General features: G+C 42.1%; 1 protein-coding gene across 5 annotated transcripts in view; it reads left to right on the top strand.

The window, feature by feature from the left end:
- The window catches only part of LOC308335986 (band 4.1-like protein 1), a 106,438-nt gene that overhangs the window by 45,862 nt on the left and 37,568 nt on the right, over positions 1 to 23,008 (top strand). For all 5 annotated transcript variants that reach the window (XM_080793226.1, XM_080793227.1, XM_080793228.1 and 2 more), the window contains exons 2-3: positions 19,957 to 20,099; positions 22,318 to 22,485. In XM_080793226.1, the coding sequence (XP_080649352.1) occupies positions 20,061 to 20,099; positions 22,318 to 22,485 (207 nt within the window). In that variant the 5' untranslated portion in view covers positions 19,957 to 20,060. The remainder of the gene's footprint in view (positions 1 to 19,956; positions 20,100 to 22,317; positions 22,486 to 23,008) is intronic.

The following is a 23,008-nucleotide window of genomic DNA, read 5'->3' as shown; positions in this document are numbered from 1 at the left end:
TAAATGCTCACAGGGGGGGAACGCATAGGCTAATTTAATTCATTGCATAGGCTAGGTAATTTGATTCATTTGATAGGTATTGGAACATATAGGTAATTTAAATTAATTTGATAGGCAGTGGAACATTTAGATTTAATTCATTTTAAGTATTTGTAAATATTTTAATTATTTGTAAGTAAATTAATTTGATAGGCAGTGGAACATTTAGATTTAATTCATTTTAAGTATTTGTAAATATTTTAATTATTTGTAAGAAAATTGGAGTGATTAGTGAAATTATTCATCATGTTTGATTTATTTGTAGCTTTGTACATGAGTAATTAGTAAACAGCAACATTAACTTGTCTCCATGGGGAGTTAGGTTTTGGTGGTGTCAATGGCACCTGGCCATTTATGCAGGCAACTTCAGTAAAAAGTAAGCTGAGTCTAGTGACTCAAGTACTGTCCTATTGGTTAGGCCACAGCTATGAGTGTGATCAAGGATGAATGACCCGGGTATGTTTGTGTGGTGTGTGATGTTTATTGAGTAGGCTTATAAGTGTTAAAATGTAAAATGTATCACTATGTATAACATGTTATCTTTAGGTAAAATTATTGTAATACAATGAAAATTGTTCTTTCCTACTTTCCAGGATGGAAGTCACTGTTAATTCAATTGTTCCAGGTGGCGAGGATGGCTGATTTAATGAATATTATCTTTTTCCCATTGTGCACGGCACGACTAACTCACTAAAACCTTAGATTAACTTGTCTAGGAAGAGTTTGTGGTATTGTGATAAAAAAAAAATGCAATTGCAGGAGGACATTACAAGGGAGAAATTAGTATCTGTCTAACACATTACGTCGACAAGGTAAGAAACCAATCCCACAAAAGAGACACGAATGTGTTACAGATCTCAGACATTATTGAAATATTCGGATTGGCATACTGAACTAGAAGTATAGTGTAATAATCTGATGAAATACTGTGTAAAGATTCAACAATGTGCAACATGTCTATAAAGTTAATAACTATAAAGGAGAGTTTTAACCAGAAATTGGACAACCATGATCAAGATAGGTCTTAAATAATTAGGAATTACCATCCGAGGAATTTATAGAACAAATGTTTTAGTATAGAGTGTAGGGTTTGTTTTGTTTTTTCCAGCTCTGAAATCCAGAGAAACATATCAGGAGATGTGTTTAAAAAAGGGAAAAAAACCCAAATGGAAACAAGGAGAACGCAATCTGGGTTTGTATGTTGGGTAAATATACACATACATTGACATTAGTCTACTGTGTTATGAAAACAATTAATGTAAAAATAAATAATAATAATGAAATGAATTCTATATAACCACCTTTTTAATCATGGTGGGAATAATTCAAGTGAACAAATAATGTGCACAAGGTGTTTTTTCCCCTCTATAGTTCTGAGGAACCTGACAGATATAAATATGTCACATGGGCTAGTGACACCCATGCGTGAAGTCACATCATCATGTCCATCCTACAAGGCTCCCAAGGCCGAAGGCCCACTCACATTCAACCCCGGTCACCCCCCAGTGACAGATGTGAGGAGAGCCAGATAGAGAAGGAATGCTGTGCCAACCATGGGGAAAAAGACTAGATGCCATGAAGCTACAACTTGTGACACAACAAACATTTGTGTGGAGGAAAACCATGCAACCACTATACACTTGAAGTGCTGGCTATATGAAGTGATCGCTCACAAAAGACAAATCGAGGATCGTAGGATTGGAATTTTCACCCAAGAGAATGGGTTTTCGCCCCTACCAGCCATCAGAAGTGTCCTGAGTGTAATAAAACAAATGATCGTGTGACATTGGATACACTTGAATGTAAACCTTGCTCATTCCAGGATATAGTCCATATATGAAAGTCATCTTTTTGTAGAAAATTTGCATAGAGTATAGTATTTCATGTTCTTTGGTGTCAATTAATATTCATATTCATATAAATTAATATTTAGATTCATTGACAAAAAACTAAAAGGATGGAATGTAAGAGACGTTTTGAAATGAGAATACTATCCACCTGTTGGCTGTCCGTCAGAGGACCTATTCTTACAGGAGGCCAATGTCTGACCATGTTTGACCATGTTTGACCACTATTTGACCACACCTTCAATGTATTCTCTGCTCTCATGTGTGTATAAAGGAGAGCAATGTATAGGGCTCGAGAGGCTTGCCTGAGAGCACCTCCCTGGGCTGGTGATCCCTTGTATTAAACAGTATCATTGTTTCAGTCCACTCTCTGCCCTGTGTATTTTCTTAATGACTCTGATTATGAGTTGTAAAAATATCTTTGACAAGTCCTGATTGCAAATTGCTCAGTAGATCTGAATGTTTAGAGATTTGACTATCTGTGTGTTCTGTGTTGTAGGTTGATGCTTTGAGATTTCATGTGAGAAGTGTGTGCAACAACTGAACATTGTGTGTAGTGTTTGGACAACAAGGTGATGTGTAATTGACATCAGAGTGTAAAGAAGGAAAGTCAGAGTCTAATGCAGACAAGGGAGAGTGATGTAGTGCAAATTGTGTCGAGCGATTAGGTACATGAAGTGAAGGTTGTGCAAATTCTGTTAGATTTTTCGAACAATTGTGAAAGACTGTATTTGGACGAGGTGTTTATTATGCAAAATGGTGTCAGACTCTGGGCTGTTCCATGTATTAGGTAGTGGGCGGATTTTGAGTAAGCCAGGGCTACTATTTGGAAATATACGGTAATAATAATAATAATAAAAACCCCATCCATCCCATTGCATTTCAGTGTAAACCTTTATTTGATATTGTTTGACAGATCTCTGTGAAAGAGGTTTCAATATTATACACCAAAATGCTTTTGTCCATAATATACAGTGTCTTTTTTTTTTTTTTTTAAACTCTTTATTTTTGAATTTTTGAATAGCCAAAATAGACACCAAAGACAAACAAGACATACAATATGACAAAAACATCGGCAGTAAAAGAAAACTGAATAAAAACAAAAGACAAAAACCAAAATAAAACAAGAGGTCATGGGATGTACAACAACAATACATATTACAGATTATTTATTTTTTACATTAAATGACAACTGGAAAGACACCGCCCATATTCACGCCACATCCACCCCCCCAGCTAAGTACTCTGTCCATTTCTCCCATCTTCTTTCACCCAGCTCTTTTTGCAGTCTTAAAGAATAGGTCATCTGTTCTAGGTGATGAAGTTGTTTCACAATGTTGAGAAATAGATCGGCAGTAGGACAATTCTTTTGTAACCAATTTCTTGTAATAGCTTTTTTGCTTGCTACAAGTAGGATCTTAAGTAAGTATGAGTCATCCCGATTTAACCCGTCTGGGAGTTGTCCCAGGTACAAAGATATGAATGAATCATCTATTCTAAAACCCATAATGTTTGAGATAAGTGTTGTCACTTCTTTCCAAAATGGCTGAATTACAGGACAAGACCAAAAGACATGTGCATGATCAACCACTGTATCTCCACATTCTCTCCAACAGTCCATATGGTTGCCAGTCTGTTTGGACTTCTGTTTTGGAGTAATAAAGAAGCGAATCTGGTTTTTCCAACAAAAGTCTCTCCAAGTCAAGGAATTAGTGGTCGTTGATTGTGTTTCCCATATATTCATCCATGCTTCATCACTTATATCGATTCCCAACTCTTTTTCCCATCGCTCTTTCACATATATTGTAGAGTCCTTTTTCAACGACATAAGCCCATTATATAGTTTACTCACAAGACCCCTGTTGCTTCCTGAGCCATAGGCATTTATAAATACAGTGATTAGGCTTGTTGTAATACCTGGAGTAGACCCTTTTACTTTTTTACTAAAATAATCCCTTACTTGCAAGTATCTGAAAAAGTCCTGGTTAGCCAACCCATATTTCTGCTTTAGGTTTTCAAAACTGTCAATATTTCCATTTTTAATCATAGTACATATAGAAGTGATGCCATTGTGGTGCCATTGTTTATACCTATTGTCTAGTACTGCTGGTATGAAGTCAGGGTCATATGCCGGCCAATTTAAAAGTTTTGCCTCCCTCTGAAGCTGGAAGCGTTTAACAACTTCCAGCCATATTTTGAACGACAAATTTACCCACTGACTCCTTGTCTGAAACATTCCTTTCTCTCCGTCAGTGCAACCTAATAGTGACTGTATTGGTACATCCATCAGGGATAACTCTATGCTTTTCCATTTTGCAATGTAGGGTCGGTTACACCAATATACCAAGGGTCTTAGCTGAGCTGCTAGATAATAGTCCCTTAAAGATGGGAGAGACATGCCTCCTCTCTCTCGGGGCAGTTGTAGGGTAGAAAATTTCACCCTTGGCCTTTTTTTATCCCAAATAAAACGTGAGATATGTTTATTCCATTCCCTGAATTGTTTTAAAGGTATTTCTACTGGCAGTGACAAAAAAAGGTATAATAATCTGGGCAAAATTACCATTTTGACTGCTCTTATTCTGCCACCTAAATCGAGAGGAAGCACGCTCCACCTGCCAAGATCATCATACATCTTCTCCGTTGCACCTTTGTAATTTACATCAAACAGCTGTGACAAGTCCTTGGGCAAATTCACACCTAGATATTTAATATGGGATGAATACCAATTAAATTTGTATTTTGTTATGTATTCTTGTGTAGGGTTGTAATTGAATGTCAATACCTGGGTTTTGTTTACATTAAGGGCATACCCTGAGTAAGAACCATATGTTTCCAATATTTCCATCAGTGTAGGTAGCCCCGAACCTGGGTCCATGATTGTGACAAGGACATCATCCGCGTAAAGTCCGATCTTATATTCTTCTCCGCCTATGGATATCCCCTTTAATCTTATTTCCTCTCTAACTGCTTGGGCCAGGGGCTCGATGAAAAGATTGAAGAGGCTCGGGCTGCTTGGGCAGCCCTGCCGGCACCCACGTTCCAGAGCTATGGGATCGGAAAGACTACCATTTATTTTTATCCTTGCTGTGGGGGAGGAATAGAGTGCTTGAATGCGTTGTATAAAACCATCGCAAAAACCAAATCTGTGCATTACTAAGTAGAGGAAGCCCCAGTCCACGGAATCGAATGCGGCCCGGGCATCCAGACTGATTACGATAGCGCTGGACTTTTCATTATTAATCTGCTCAATAACATGTAAAGCCCTCCTTATATTATCTTGGGTTTGCCTGGATTTCAAAAAACCTGATTGGTCCTCATCTATGAGAAACGTCATTGCCTCCTCCATCCTCTTCGTTAAAATTGAGGTGTATAGCTTGTAGTCTGTATTTAACACACTTATGGGTCTATAATTCCCACATTCCATTTTATCCTTTCCTACCTTGGGGATAACAGATATAAAGGCCTCATTCCATGATGGTGGGAGATGACTTTCCTTTAATGTGAAATTAAAACACTTCTGCAGTAGGGGGAGTAAGTGTTCCCTCATAGCCTTATACCACTCGGGTGGAAATCCATCAGTGCCAGGGGATTTATTAGAGTTTAGGCTAGAAATGGCTTCATCTATTTCTTCTTGTGTTATTGGCGAAATTAGTTTTTTATTCATTATTGTGTCAATTGAGGGGAGGTCTAGTGATTCCAAAAAATCAACGATTGTTTGTTTATCTGCCCTGTCCGGTTGGGAATATAGTGATTTAAAATGTGTTTCAAATACTTTCTGTATGCTATCCATATTACTGGTAATTTTATTTGTGACTGGGTCTCTAATTTTATATATGGTGTTTTCAGCCTGTTGTTTTCTAAGCCTCCAGGCTAAAAGCCTTGACGCTTTAGGGCCAGCTTCATAATATCTTTGTTTCATAAATCTTAGATTTTTTTCCACTTCTTCACTTAGTACTTTGTCTATTTCTTGCTTAACATTTTTTATTTGGTTTTTTATTGTAGGTTCCTTGTTTGTGACATGCGTTTGTTCCAACTCCCTCAGTTGTTCTTGTAGTTTCGAAAAATATTCAGCTTTTGCCTTTTTTATTCCAGCTGTCCGGGCTATAATTTTCCCTCTGAGAACCGCTTTGGCTGCATCCCACAATATACCTGGGTTCACGTCTCCCCTGTCATTATCCTGTAGGTATAAAGTTAGGTCTGATTCCATTTCTTCTCTAAATACAGCATTATTTAAAAGACTGGTATTCATTCTCCAAAGTGTTTTTCTCCTTCTACCATCTAAATGAAAAGTCAAATATACCCCTGAGTGATCAGAAAGGTCTCTCTGACCCACTCTGCACTCCTTCAACCTGTGCAGGTCTGCATTGAACACAAATATATAGTCTAGTCTTGTATGAACAGAGTGTCTTGCACTGAAGAACGTGTACCCTGGGGCCGATCCGTGCATGGCACGCCACACATCGATTAAACCCAAGTCTGCTAATACCTTATTAATATACAGTGTCTTTGATATAATCATCTTATCATATAAACCGAGGAGTTATCTATGGTGAGTGTAAAACTGGGCTGCTTGGTGAGTGAGGATTTAGTGCCAATGAGGGTTAACTCGGTTTTATTGCCATTTAGTTTGAGGAGGGATGAGGTGAACCAGTCTTTAATTTCATGAAGACAGGCACAGAGGGAGGGTGGTGGGAGGGTGGAGGTAGGTGTGGAGGAGACATAGAGCTGGGTGTCGTCCGCGTAACAGTGGAAATTGACGTTGTGTTTGCGGAATATTGAGCCAAGTGGGAGGAGGTATATTATAAATAATATGGGGCCAAGGACAGAGCCCTGGGGAACACCAGAGGAGAGGGGAGAGGAGTGGGATATGAAAGATTTTAGCTGAATGAACTGAGTGCGGTCGGAGAGATAGGAGTGGAACCAGTGTAGGGGTGTGTCAGATATGCCAATGGAGGCTAGACGGTCGAGGAGGATGGAGTGTGAGATGGTGTCAAAGGCTGCAGTCATGTCGAGAAGGATGAGAATGGATAACTGTCCAGAGTCGGCTGCTAACAGGAGGTCATTGGTGATTTTTATTAGGGCTGTTTCTGTACTGTGGTGGGGGCGGAAACCGGACTGAAATTGTTCATATAGGTTGTTGTTGGAGAGGTGGGCCTGTAACTGAGTTGCAACAACCTTTTCCAGGATTTTTGCTAAAAAAGGTAAGTTGGAGATGGGGCGGAGATTACTGAAGTTGTTGGGGTCTAAACCAGGTTTCTTTAATAAGGGTGTAACAGAGGCAGTTTTCAGTGGAGATGGGATGGAACCAGATGTGAGAGAGGAGTGTATGATGGCTGTTATCAGAGGGAGTAAAGAGGGAAGGGAGGCTATAACGAGGGGGGATGGCAGGGGGTCAAGTTGGCAGGTCGTAGGTTTGGAAGTCCGGATGAGTTTGGATAGGTCTGAGGGAGAGGGGAGTTGGAAACAGGAGAGAGGTGCAGAGACTGGGGGATTAGAAACAGAGGGGGGAGGACAACCGGACGTGAGGGGGGCTAGTTGATGGTGAATGGTGGATATTTTGGCGTTGAAGAATGACATTATGGCGTTGCAGTGGTCAGTGGAGTAGAAGTGTGGGGGGAGGGAATCAGGGGGGCGGAGGGAGTTGTTAACCACCGAAAACAGAGCCCGGGTGTTCCCGGCACCGGCAGTGATTTTGTCTGCAAAGTATTGGGTTTTGGCTGAGGAGATGGCATTTTTATATTGGAGGATGTGGGCATGGTGCATTTGTTTGTGTACAGTGAGTCCGGTTTTGGTGTACAGTCGCTCAAGCTGACGGCCTTTGACCTTCAGCTGGCGCAGGTGTGGGGAGAACCAGGGGGCAGAGTGGCGAAATGAGATGTTCCGGGTTTTATCTTCAATTGTATCTGTAATCTGATTGCTATGATTTTTTCATTAACTCTAATGGATTATAGTTATCAATGTATTCCTGATCCGATTACTGTAATCCGTTTACATGCAGCCGTGGCATCTAACAACCTATACAACCTGCTGACAGACAGGAAGTCCATCCAGCTTTCATTGAGTGGTGCCGTACCTCATTATGTCCCTGTGTCTGAGCATTGACAGGTGAAACACCTCAGCAATACCACTGGATGGCACTGTTGCGCAGTGTCTCGCTCACACACACACACACACACACACACACACACACACACAGAGGCCAGGGAGGAGGGCTAGTACAGTACAGTACAGTACAGTACAGTACAGCACCACTCAGTTCAGACGGGTCTGATTTTTTTAATGTTGATCCGTTTAAGGGGTTACTGAGTGTGGCTTCTTTATAGATGCCAGATTTTTGCCCGCTCAACCCTAACGCGGTTTGGGGAAAATACCAAAATCGGGACCCCAGGTTGAAAGGTGTTAAAAGTCGAGAGACACATCGGATACATATATTACATTTACTGATGTTGTCAAATGGCCGATATATCGGCCGGACCAATATACAGTATGTCGCTGAGTGTGGCTTCTTCACTTCCTCTTTAGTCTTTATACTCTGCCTCTCCAGTCTCCACCCGTCATTCTTCCCATTTTTCTCTCAAATGTTTTTGAACACAGCCACACAGAGAGGCGTTTGACCCGTCTGTAAACAGAAATACTTACGAGCACAATTTTGTGGAGCCACTAAAAAAACAACTGAGCACAACATTATTGAAACCGCACCGACTTGCCGTATTTTTTTGTGATCAGCACTTTTCTCTAAACCAAAACAACAGTAATTGTGGTATAGCGAGCTGCAGGAAATTATTTTACTGCTTGCTTGTTATGGTAGTGGAGAATTTGGTTTGGGAAGCGCAACCATTGTGACAGTCTGTCATTAGCTGGAACATTGCAGGGGGGGTTCATGGGGAGACAATTGCATACTGGAGTGTTAAGTATGTGACTCATACGGTACATACAAGTTTAAGTATCTGCTGGTGATGGAATTGGAACAATGATGTGGGCTGGTTTTCTATTTCAATTAGTCACTATGCAGATGGTGATTAGAAGGGCACGAGGGCCAATGAAATTGAATGCTGCTCTCAGAAGGCATTCCAACTTCCAAGTCCTATAAGTCAAATCTGACTAATTAGTTGTAGTTGGACATTTGTCATTTTGGCAAATAGTAATAAGCCCTGAGCCCTCTTGTTTAAAATGTAGAAAATAACCAAGTGTAAAGTAATTATCCCCCTTGTTGTTAAAAATCTAGAAGAATAACCAGGTGAGGGAATATTTTGAATCACCAGTCATGTCTTATGGTGCCTATGGTTGTTATTGTTACATTCTCCAGCTCAGCACAGGTACTATACAGCAGTGGTTTCCAAAGTGGGGTCCGGGGACCCCTAGAGGTCCTTGAGGGAGTTCCAGGGGGTCCCCAGCTAAATGATAGCTGGGAACCAAGAACCAAAGCAAATGGAACCACATGGACCCGTGACGGGTCCATGTGGTTCCATTTGTACACTCTCAGAGTTAAATTAACTTAGATTTTACAATATACATCGGGGTCCCACTCCCAGAGATAGAAATGCCATTAAATAGGGGACCGTAGCTATACAGAACAGCGTACTGAATGTGAATGCATGCTGACAGGCTTAATCTAGTCTAGTCACTACAGTACATGTCTGTGATCTCCTCACACTGCCCTTCCGACGCCAGCTTGGCTAGCCGTGTGCTGTCACTCACACGCCAGTGACGGTGTGACGCCACAGCCCTGTTTCCCTGCTAGGACCTAAGAACCTGTTATTATACTGCTATACCACTAATGTGCCCCATTAGCTATCCTGCTGCTGGCATTTTAACACAGCTGCAAGAAATGATTTCAGGCAGAGCGAAGAGTAATGCCCTCCAATGGGTGTGCATAATGATAGGCAGCGGGCAGATCCATCACTGGTGGAGTGTCCAAGCTCTTGCACGCTCCAGTGATCTGCGATGCAGTGCATAAAAGCTTGTGTCTGTGCCTTAGTTTGATGGACAGTGTCATAGTCATGCCACTGACTAAATGTATTGCAGCGAAAAAGACTATTTATGCTGTGCTGCTGCTGGTGTCCTTTCCCACTCCAAGTGATGGTGTGCAATGTACTAGATGTTTCCCTGAGAGTGAGCTCCTTTAATTTAGGAATTAGGGAGACGAGTTGTGCTTGGCTTTGCTCTCTGAGGTCTCAGTGACGCCTTTTATATACTTCATCGTACCTCGCCGTCCCGTGCTGAAAATAGCACATCTCGAATTCTCGATGCGTTGTGAACTTGACAGAGTTATAAATTAGGCATTAGTGAGCCTGTCAAGTACCGAGAGCCTAGCGGAATAAGCTCCCTCCCTCCCTCCCTCTCTCTCTCTCTCTCTCTCTCTCTCTCTCTCTGAGATTAGCCAACTTTCTCACTGCTGGCGTCTTTCTCATCTCATAAGTTGTTTGTATATCCCTGAGCCCAGGTCTATAACACTACTAAAAAGGGGAGAGACACAATTATTCAAATGGACAACACAGATTAATTAACACTGGCACTGTTCCCTCGAGCTACTCCACCCACAGCAGATTCCAAAATCCCCCCCACCCCCCGAATGGAAATGAATGCATGTCTGCTTTTTCCCACCAGAAGCCACAGGCCATGCTGCCTGCGGCCAGGCTCCTTTCTCCATCATGTATTGGCAGATGCTAACCAAGCAAACGGAGCAGAGAAGTGAGAGAGAGGGCACTCAAACTGCTGGTGGTGTAGCACTAGCAACACACCGGAAAATATACACAGCAGCAAGCACTCTGGGAGATGCTTAACTGGAGTCTCTCACTGCATGGAGTCTGGGTGTATGACAGACTGTCCGTGTTTTTGCACAGCATTCATGAATGAGAGACCAGTGTGTTGATTGACGGAATCTGTGTGAACTTACTGTCTCATCTGGCTCATCAAGGCCAGAGAGAAGGAAGTGGAAGTACTGTATACTGGAAGGATTCAGCTCACACTCGTTAGGTCTCTGACTCTCTGTAGTGTAGAAAGATGCCTTGTTGCTGTCTTGGGACAGAGTGGACTCTGGTCTCCTCTTTCACTTGTGTCTTGTTATGGTCATTCTTGTACTTAGATTGAAAGTAAGAAAATATCAGAAATTGATGTTTTTAAGCAAGACAGGTAAAAAAAAAAAACAGTGCAAATAGCACATTTTGCAATCTTTAATAGAATTCTACCGGTCTGTATAGAGTCTATCCAGATGTTCCATTGTCTGTTGGAGATGGTGGGCTGTTGGATTAATGATTTCTGATTTACTTCTGGCACACTTGTACAGTACATGCATGCACTACTGGGATCGATGCACACTGAAGTACCATGACGGTAGCGTGCTTAGATTAACTGCTAAATGTTTCACTGTTGATCGGTGGCATATTGCTCATTATACCCGATGTTGATTGACTGCACTGTACATATACCACTGTGTAGGCTGGCTGACACTGTACATAAATCATTCATCTGTTGATGTTCTGTACATACAATACAGACAGTATATAATATATATGATTGACTCATTGATGATAGATGTACCGCAAGTATCCACTCATTGACGATACATGCATGTTCAAATTGTTCATATCTACTGGTGATAGATAGATTGTACATTATAATAATCATAGTGAGGGGCACTCTTGTCGTCACACATCATCCAATAAAAAAATGAATATACTGTCAACTTATGTTATTATCTCATGATACAATGTTTAAAAAAAACTCATCTTTTCTCCATGATCATGTAAGATGACAACTCAATTTATATATATATATATATATATATATATATATATATATATACATATATACACACACACACACACACATACACATACACATATATATATATATATATATATATATATATATATATATATATATATGTATACATATATACTGTGGTATATATATAAGCTCATTTCCAAGGCACTGACCATGGTTCATCATCATAACCTTTATTTAAACTCGGAGTACAATTGAGGGGCAAGCCCTCATTTTCAATGTAGCCGAAATACAAAGCACAAAATACACTTCGGTCTCAGAGCCACCGGTTGAACAATGGGGTTAGAGAGGCATGTGTTGGCTAGATTCTAATGGCTGTGTGTTACGGTCAATCTTAAATGCTACGATAGTAGTGGCGTAGAGATGATTTAAGTATAACCTATATTCTATAACAGCCATTCCCATGTCTGTGGGCCGAGGCATGGTGCATTTTGGCTGCCGTGTTAAGTGGCCAGAGGGCCCTGATCCAGAAAAGGTTGGGAAAAGGTTTCACAGGCGACCTCTCTACCCAGTAGCCACTCAGCTACGGCCACCAAGACAAAGCCATCTTAGTGATCTTACCACTCTTGTCAAGCTAACATAGCTAGCTAGCTGTATGCTCCTCTCTCGTTAGTAAGTAAGATAAGTAAGATAAATCGTACTGTTGTGTCCTGGTGGTCCCTCAGTCCCAAAACAGATGCCCTGCCACATGTCTCTCCTTTTCTCTCTCCCTATCTGTTCCCTATCTTTATTTATTTGTTCTAATCCTTGATCTCTCTGTTATCCTCATCATCTTAACTGTTGCTCATCTTTACCCCTTGTTCTCTTCTCTTCATGGCAAACTGCTCAGTCACTTTACACTGCGTTGAGGAGACGGTGAGGCTGGGAATCAAGTACTTCACACCGTAACCATGGCAACTGCCTCTCAGAGCGGAGCCAGTATTCTTCCATGCACGCGCACGCACGCACACACACACACACACACGCACGCACACGCGCATACGCATGCACACACGCATGCACGCACACACACACACACACACACACACACACATGCATACACACATGCATACACACACACATACACAAAGCACTCCCTCCCTTCGCTTCATGTTAGATTAAAGCTTACCTCTGATGAAAATACGCAGAGAGAGAGAAGAGAAGAGAGAAGAGAGACAAGAGAGAGAGAAAAGGAGCGAGAGACAGGGGGAGAAGACTCTGCTTGTTAGAGAAGAGTTTCGTAACCCTCCAAGGAAACAGCATGTTATTCTATATGTGATGAATTATGATTCCTGATCACAGATATCAAAGCACCGTGTTGTTGGTGTAGTGAGCCATGCACAATGTGTGGTAGGGGCGCGCGCACGCACTCACGCACGCACACACACACATACACACACACACACACACACAGTATGATTGCTTGTACATTAATGCGCGGCAGGCCTGTCTCCTTTCTGGAGGCAGCCGTATATGGTGCTCCTGTTGTTCTCCTCTGCAGGGGTCTTGCTGGACTGACAGAGGCTCTCACGGGTAATGGCGTGTGACAGGAAATTAATGCATTGCCGAGGCTGTGCTCCCTCATTCTGTGACATCAATCCTTGTTCATTTGGCAAAATAGTCCGAATGATAATTGCAGGAGCAATTCATTTAAAGCTGCCTATGATTAGCCTACATTTGTTGCTCTTTCTATTGGACGGGCCTATCTATGCGTACTATAATACAACACAGTACTACTTTTTAACCACATCTATCTATCTATCTATCTATCTATCTATCTATCTATCTATCTATCTATCTATCTATCTATCTATCTATCTATCCTTCCTATTCTGGGGTGAACATTCAGCAAAGATATTTAGTGTATAGGGAAAACTGGAGGGTGCAGTATATAGTACTGGATCTGGGACAAATCTGACATACCATAGTAGGCACGAGGTTCAGGCGCCTTCACACCTAGTTTTTCCAGGCTTCTTTTCAGCCAAACGCGACATGATGTAACATGTCAGATTTGGGCCAATTTTCACCCATTAACACTGACATGGAAAAGGGACATGGCGTAACATGTCACTTTTTGAGGCAATTTCCACCCAGATAACTAAGCATAATTTATAAACGGAGACGAATGCCTTGTATCATAATTATGGCACTGCTTCCCGAGCAGTGGGTCCGGGAACAATTTCTATGAGTTGCGAGTAAATACCTCTACTACATTTATTATTATTTATTTCAAAAGATTTTTAATAGAATTCCATTAAAAAAATACCAGTTCTACAAGCTCACAAAACGTCGTATCATGAGTGACCTGTTGTAAGCTTGCTATTTTGACTACTTTGGGTCCCGGGGAGACATACAATTTTTCTTTTGTGTCTCGAGCTAAAACTTTTGGGACCCACTGAATTCTAGTATGCAGACAAACGTTTAATGAACAGGACCCACTTCTTGGTTTGGACTGGGCAGGAAGAGGGAGACGGTTATCATGTTCATCACAGCTGAGAATGACTGGAAGGCAGCAGGGACGGCAGCATAGAGGAACATTTTGTCTGGGTGAGTTTTTACTGTCCCATCATTGTGGAGCCTTTATTCCCCTCCGGTTAGGGGCGTCTGCTTGGCTGTCATATCAATGATTCAGCCAGCCAGCGAGAAGGAGAAATTTGATTAAGAAAGTTAACGTTACAGCTCAAAGCTCAACTCGATCAGACAACAACTCGGTCACTGAGTGCGTGGAGTGGATCCACCACTCACACACTGCACCTTTGTCCCCTGGTATTCATTTGTGTCACTTCTCTTCGATTGTAATGGTGCAAAATGCATGGAAACAGAGTGAATCACCTTCGCTGCCAATTGTTTGCCGCTGGTGGGCGTGTGGCATGCAAGCTGTGTTTAAATGCTTAATCCCACTAGAAGTACCAATGACAACACCTTTCACCACGGTTAGTGTTAGTTTACCAGAGTTTATTTAGTTTTTCACCGTACCAATTCAGAGAGATTGACAGATGTGTATAACCAGCGGCAGCTGAAGGTAATATTTTATTACGGGTATATTTCATAACATGCATGGACAATCCATACGATTAACTTAATGTGAGCACACACTGAAACATACCAAGATCATGTCATTGCCTCTTGCTGTCATTTATGCATTTGATAGTTGTGTGTCATGTGTTATGCGCATGCATAAAGTGAATGGCAGATCGAGTGGCAATGTGAGTGACAAAGTGAATTTAATGTTGTTAAAGACATTTATTGCAATCAGATAGGACTTTTCTGTTTGGATGTATGAGCTGTCAAGGCCAGAAAATAGATTTTTGCCACTCAGTAGGCGCTCCCGCATAACTTCCAGGTATGATGATGATGTCACACTCATACCCTCTATTGACAAAGTTGCTATGTGGTTGCTACTATACCTGTCTGTCACATTCAAGAATGTGAATGCTGTCACCCAGCGAATTTAGCTTTCATCAAGTATGGAGATGACTTGCTCAGCTTTGCTCAGCTGTCAACAATGAAACCATACTAGGTAGAGAAAGATAGAGATAGGGAGGAATTAGGAATTGGAAGACATAGAGGTAGAGATAGGAGGGAGGAAGGGGGACCTATCATTTCACCCCCATGTGCCAAAACTGGCAAGAAGAAAAATAAAATAATTTGGTGTAATTGATGGTATAATCGGCTTAATCCATGATAGATAGTCTTCTATTAAACTGTGCTAATTTATACTATAGCCTTGTTAGCACATAACCTATAGGGTCAAATGGAACTAATTGAATCCCAGAGAGTTCCAACAATTGAGTCAGGTATTATCCAAGGTGCTCGACATGGATGGATGGAAGTCTAACAGAGCCACGGTGAAGAAGGCTAGGCACATGGAGGAGAGAGCAGCTATCTGTGCCAAGGTGGATGCAGCTAATTAACTTGATGACTCTTTGGCTTTTCCCCCCATTCCTTAAAAAAATCACACTTGTGTGAAGTGAGGGGCGCTCTTATCATCATACAGCATCATATATCATCATACTGTACATCACATCCCGTGCTCAGCCAATCAAATCATCACAAAGGTCATTCAGCCAATCACTTTTGGCATCTACAGTGGGGGGGGGGTGAAAGGAGAGAGAGTATGTGATTAAGGTCGTGAAGGCGTGGGACCTCCTGGCCCGCAACGGCGACATAGACTCCATCCCATTCGCCTTCTGTCACTTCCCTTTACTGTTATGAGGTGCAGCTAAAAAGTCGAGTCAGGAGGAAAGGCCTGGGGAAATTCCTCATTTAGAATCAGGAGACAGTGTTCCAGCTCCTTGCTATTGCTAACAGCACACAGATGAAGAAAAGTGATGTTGACAGTGTTCAAACACAACCACAGGGCTTGGCTTACCAGATTTTAACAGATGCTTTACATTTGGAGATCGATGACAGGCAGCTCACCCAGCGTGTCGGGTTGCGGTGGCGACTGACTGCTCGTATGATATGCTGAGCCGGCGGTCCAAAGCGGCGAGGCGTCGGCAGCGCCACACGCACAGAAGCCAGCACTGGAGGGAGCACTGCTGCCACTGACTGGTTTTCACTGATCTGCTTTTTTTGGTGAAGATATTTTAATGAAAACAGGAGGGGGCCTAGGGTACTCAACCAGGTATAGAGTTGTTCAAGTGGTTACGTACTATTACTACTAAGTACCAACCTCTGTGTGTTGTAGTGAAGCTATACAATGTTTGTGTAACGGCTGCACAGTGCACAGCCCGCGACCTGCATCGTTGAGAATCACACGATTTTGAACCTAAATTGTTACTTGCCTTTTCCTCCTTCGTATCATTCAGGGGATTTTTGTTCATTTAACTAAAGATTAACACGCACACTCTCAATAGTTAAATTAACTCAGGATTTTACTGTGTATGTTACTCCTTTTGCTTAGGGGTTTAAAACCGTAATTAAGCAATACATTAGTTCTTATTGTATTGCCCACTTTCCACACGCGTGTCCCACTGGGAAGAGACCAAGGACCAGATGGGGGATACCCCAGAAGGAAGTGACTAATGTTGCACAGGCAAGAGACTGGAGCTCTCTGCTGGAACTGTTGCCCCCGTGACCGACTCCAGATAAGCGGTTGAAGATGGATGGATGGATCTTCACTGAAAATAGCCGATCTACATGCTCAAAATGCACTGCTGTGAAACTGAGACCGTGACTGTGAAATCCTGGGGTGCTGTAGATTCGAAGTCACAAGCAAAATATTACGCCGTCGCCGGTCTGAACTCCCTTTGTTTCTCTGGAGGTGGATATTTATGGATATTTTACTTTACCTATTTTTAACTGCATTTCTTCAGTAAACTGTGCAGATAACGAAGAGGTTGAGGATAGAGATACTGTAGCAAGACTGACTGGATCATCACGACCACCAAACATTGAGTAGACAAGTTAGACACTTATTACTTATCACTTTGCCATGATTTCATCATCCACTTCACTCTCTCCAGTTTCAATATGGTTAGTCATGAATCTATTGACACTAAGCATCCGTGAACGGTAAATTTAGGGATTCTGGGGGGTAATTATCATCTTAGCACTGGAGCATGTCCTGCTTAAATAGACCACCATTATCTGACTCAGTGAGGGGTTTTCTAATTAAAGTAAATGTCCTTGATGACAAGGTGAGTTATGATATAGTATAACCTGGAGGACAAGTGGATGTAATCCTCTTGTTATAGTTTCTATAACCTTTTTGGATAATATGACAGTCATCAGCAATTCTGTTCACTGATTTCAATAGCCTTTACTTCTGTTTAACCCATTCTGACCTGAGATCAGATTCATACGAGGTTTCCACTGTACACACACTGGTCTGATTAACCCATTCTGACCTGAGATCAGATTAAAAAAATGTCAGTTGTTCTTCGAATTTTCAAAAAATAGCAGACCTACAAGCTCGTAGCGCGCCACTCGGTGGCGCGCTATGAGCTTGTAGATCTGCTATTTTTCAATAGCTAAAGCATAACATGATGCTAACACCAAAATGGGTTCCCGTTCAGAATGGGTTAAGGCTGCACCTAGTGATTATTCTATTGATTATAATTTTTTGATAATGAGAAGGGTTTTGTAATAGGATATACTGTATATTAATATATAATGGGTATACCTGTATATCTATCTTAACTATGAATGCACCAAGTCTCTGTGCGTGACTGTGTACGCACGTCTGTACGTCTGTGTAATCCATGTCACTCGAGAACCGTTCTCACCACCGACTTCAAATTCGACACACGCGTTCCACTCCACCACCGAGGTGCAGTGCCCGGTGTCGAGTCGGTCGGACCCACGGTTGTCCAGAACCGCCCCAAAAACGCCTCTCCCCGGGCTCTGGACAGGGCCCCTGCCCAGGATCCATATATGGAGCTGGCCTGTTCTGATGTCATTCTCACGTCTGCATAGACTCCATATTTGGGCATGCTTGACAAAGAACTCCATATATGGGCATAAAAGGGACACAGACATAATATCTGGGTGGGGCATTCATTTCCAACTTGCATCGTTCCGAGTAGGCAAGTGCCCAACGGGCACCGCTGTAGAGGCTCCCACGGGCAACGCTCTAGTATATCTATACTGTAAATGCACCATGTCTCTGTACATACATACCCGTGTACAGTACGTAGGCTACATCTGTAATCTGCATAACTCGAGATCCGTTCGCCCCACCGACTTCAACTTTGACACACGCATTCCACACCACCCCAGGGAGTGCAGTGCCCGGCCTCGAGTCAGTGGGATACACCATTGTCCACAATTTTTACCAGCAGGCCACTCTCTAGAGCACCATATAACACAGAAGGATGTCAGCATTTTGCAGTCTGCGCGAGAAATTTAAAGTAGCTTTTTTCCACTCTGGCCAGACATGGTCCTGTGGGCTACAACTGCAACGCTGGCATACAATATGCTGTGGATGGATTCCATGTGAAATTGACAGTACCATGGCAAGATGGGGTTGAAGAAGCTTACAGGATGAAGAAAACAAGTAGTCCGACCTGGCAAGAGAAGCTACCCAGATCAGTGAGATCACCATATTTCCCTGTAGAGGTGGGATGCAGAGGATTCGTTGCAATATGTACGGCAGGTCTGTTGAAGAAGATAGGGGCGAGGGGTCGCTCTCTCCAACAGGCAATCCAAGTCGGATGAAAAGAAAACGACAGAAAACAACTGGGCAGCAAGATGAAGATATTTAGTTCTATGGGGTCAGGCCTGACACAGGGAAAAGGACACCCCTGCCATGCATAGGTAGTCCTTTGAGGCGTATCACCTGGGAGGCCAGGTGATGCGCCTCAGGTGATATACTGTAGACATAGCTTTCTCTCTGTACAAACCATCTGTCCCCTATGTAAGCGCACACACATGCACGCTCGCATGCACGCATGCACACACACACACACACACACACACACACACACACACACACACACACACACACACACACACACACACACACACACACACACACACACACACACATACTGTAGCTGGGATGCCAGGCACTGTATCATCGTTGAGCCCTCTGGAGATGTTGTGGGCTCATCAATTAAATGTCGATGAAGCAGGGTGCCCACCTAATGACCCCAATACCTACTCTCCCTTTCACCACTCGACTGACTGCTAACTTCAAGAGCGCCAGCTCATCACAGAGACTGAATCTAGTTCTTCTATTATCATTAGTTATATTTACTGTACATACTTAAGCCCTTTTTTATACAACAGTGTTGCACAAAAATAGCAAAACATAACTACTACAGTACATGCTCAGCTGATCTACAATGAAACGTTATTTTTGAGGGGCGCTAGTCCCTCCTTTACAGTATATTATTTTTCAGGGGCGCTAGTTTTTAGTTCAAAGTTTGTTTTAAAAATGCCATTGACAATGAAGGGAAAAGTTACGTCATCTTGTCCCTAACACAAACATTAAATGCCAATAACAATAAAGATAATGTAATGTCTCTTTTTAGTTCTATGTTTGTTTTAAAAACGCCATTGACAATGAAGGGAAAATGATGTCATCTTATTCTTGTCCCTAACACAAACATTAAATGCCATTAACAATAAAGAGAATTGAATGTTTGTTTTGTCACTGTTTGTTTTACATCATCATCACACCACCTAATCATACCAAGCTATACCAAATTCCCTCCTCGATGTCGTAAGATGATAAGAGCGCTCCTCACTTCACATGGGTGTGATTTTTATATTTTATGCAACTGCATTTTTTTATTATCTCCAAAATATAATATTTTATAAAAATCCTGTATTTTCTTCTGTTGTTATCTCCCATCAGGTTGGCGTGTGTTTGCTACGGCAACAGTGCCAGTGGTGGTGAGTCGGAGGTGAAAGAAGTGGTCGAGGAGTCCTCCCGGAAGTGGGGGAGGGGGGCCAGCAAGCATGCAGGACTCTGCCTCTGATGGCAAGATGGCCAAACAGGTACAGCACAACACAACACAACTACACTCATTGCTATTAACCCATTCTGACCTGAGATCAGATTCATACGAGGTTTCCACTGGACACACACTGGTCTGATTAACCCATTCTGACCTGAGATCAGATTCTAAAAATGTCAGTCGTTCTTCGATTTTTCAAAAATAGCAGACCTACAAGCTCGTAGCGCGCCACTCGGTGGCGCGCTATGAGCTTGTAGATCTGCTATTTTTCAATAGCTAAAGCACAACATAATGCTAATGCAACCACTTGCAGCAGGATCCCCAAAACGGTGACGTTATAAGACTGGAGAATTCCATGCCCAGGTGCCGAGGCATGACCAATTGCTGTTTCCATAGCAATAGTAGTGTCACAATCCCTCCGGGATATCTTTATCTACAAATGTGCAGAATCTTCCTGTGTCTATAATGCATTTCGATCAACTTCAAACATCTAATCAGCTGACAGCTTGTCTGTCTGTCTGTCCCTGACATAATGGTCTCTATAAAGTACTATGCAAGCAGATGAAGAGTGGATTTGTAGATATTCAGTTGTATTTATTATTCTTATGGCCTTTTTTTGTAGCATAACATTTATTATTCTTTTGTATGTGTTCCCCCATGTTCCCCCGAAGTATGTGGGAACAATACAGTGTATATACGTACTGTAGTGAATCTGTATTTACAAGGTCTCTTATCTTACAATAAATGCACCATGTCTCTGTGTGTGTGTGTGTGTGTGTGTACGTGTGTAGTGTACGAAGCGTTCACCCCAACGACTTCAAATTTTACACACACGTTCCACACCACCACCGGGAGTGCAGTGCCCAGCCTTGAGTCGGTCGGATACACGGTTGTCCAGAACCACCACAAATGGCTCTGTTCAGGCTCTGTTAGTGGACCTAATGAGCCTAAGTCCACTCACTGTAGAAATCCCAGCCTCTGCCTCAGCCAATTGATTGCCATGGCAACACCAAACCTGCCATTTGATTACTTAACCAGTCCACTTTTCACAGTCAGTTTGCACTCTTCAGACACATGTAGACAGACAGATACAGAGATCTCCATATACAGGGAATGGGCACAAAAGGGACACAGTAGACGGTTAAAACGGGTGTTGCATACTAGATTCCCAACTTGCATCGTTCCCAAGTAGGCCAGTGGCTGATGGGCAATGACGAGCAATGATTACTCATTGCTCGTAATGATCAGAATGAGTTTGAACTAAAACGATGTCACTTACAGCACCATTAAAAACATTACAGAGCATGCATAATGTTTTCCAGGGCATGCATGTATATTCCTATATTGGCTATAGGTTTTGATGCTTTGTATACGGGCATAAGGCATACATATTTAATATTTACATTTTTAATGGCCACATATCACAGTGCTGACTCTTTAAATCATGGTATTCCATCTAGTATGAGAATTCATAATGTTATTAATCCATTTTAAAAGCTACTGTTACCACTCCAGTTTTGGCATCACTGCACTGGCTTCCGGTTGTTTTTAGGATTGATTTTAAAATTCTTTTACTTGTCTATAAAGCTCTCAATGGCCTCGCACCTTCCTACCTAAATGACTGCCTGCCTAAATATGTCCCAAACCGCCCCCTAAGGTCTTCCACTGCTGGCCTGCTCGCGCTGCCGAAAAAAATGGCAACTAAAAAATACGGGGAAGCAGCTTTTTGCTTCTATGGGCCGTCGGCATGGAACAAACTCCCACTGTACCTTCGTCAGGCAGCCTCTGTAGACATTTTTAAAGCTCAGCTCAAGACCCACTTCTACAACATTGCTTTTAATTGAGTTTTAATTTGCACGTTCCCACCCTGCCCTGACTGATTTGCTGCATGTGGTGTTTTTATTATTATTTTATTTGTTTTTATTTGTTTTTATTTATTTTATGTTCTTATATTCAATTTTGTTCTTTGCCATTGTTTTATCATTTTAACTACTTATTTTTATTGTATTCTATTTTTGCCCTGTGAAGCACTTTGCGCTACATTTATGTATGAAAGGTGCTATACAAATAAAGTTTATTATTATTATTATTTGATATTTCCACTCAGTGATCTTACAGTGTATGATTCCCTATCGGGGAGCGGAATGAGATTAAATAAACTCTGGGTTACTTTAGTAACCTCAGTTTATTAATCGAATGGAGCGATGAGGATCGCCCTTACTGACATTAGATTTACTCTTTTCTTTTTCGGTGTTAAGGACCAGACCTCCAAACCGCTAGATGACCACAGAGAAGTAGACGACATGTCAGAGAAGACTTCTCCAAACAAGAACCCCAAATCTCCCCAGAAAGGCTCCAAACGTTTGAAGACCATTCCCTTCAAAGTGACCCTGCTGGACTCCTCTGAGTATGAAGGGGAGATCGAGGTGACCGTGATGGGAGACGCTTTACACTCATACAGATAGACCACTGTATTCTGTTTTTCTGGATTCTCCTCTGTGGGTAGTTGTGTGCATAGTGCTGCGGGGAGCAGATAAGCCGGGCACAGAACGACAGAGAGGACTCCCTATTGAGAACACTCAATAGGGCAAGGCCAGAGAAATGGCCTTGCATTCTCTGCAAATACTATTTTTTTGTCAAGGCATTCATAAAGGAGTGAAATAGATGAGAGTCCTGGTGGTGATAGATGATATATTTTGTGATGTATAGTATACTATACTATACTGTATATACTGAACGTGTGTGTGTGTGTGTGTGTGTGTGTGTGCGTATGTGGGTGTGTGTGGGTGGGTGTGTATGCACTAAAACTGTCACCGTGAGTGAAGTTTCTTTTTTTTCATGATTTGTTTTTGGCTTTTGTGCCTTTATTGATAGTTACAGTGAAGACGGACAGGAAAGAGGGAGGGAGAGGTCATGAACGGGACTCGAACACGCAACACGCTGTCAGGC

The sequence above is a fragment of the Protomyctophum bolini genome (assembly GCF_963924005.1).
Source record: "Protomyctophum bolini genome assembly, chromosome: 2".
NCBI lineage: Eukaryota > Metazoa > Chordata > Actinopteri > Myctophiformes > Myctophidae > Protomyctophum > Protomyctophum bolini.
The sequence above is the reverse complement of the archived record's forward strand: the minus strand, read 5'-3'. Positions and strand labels throughout refer to the sequence as shown.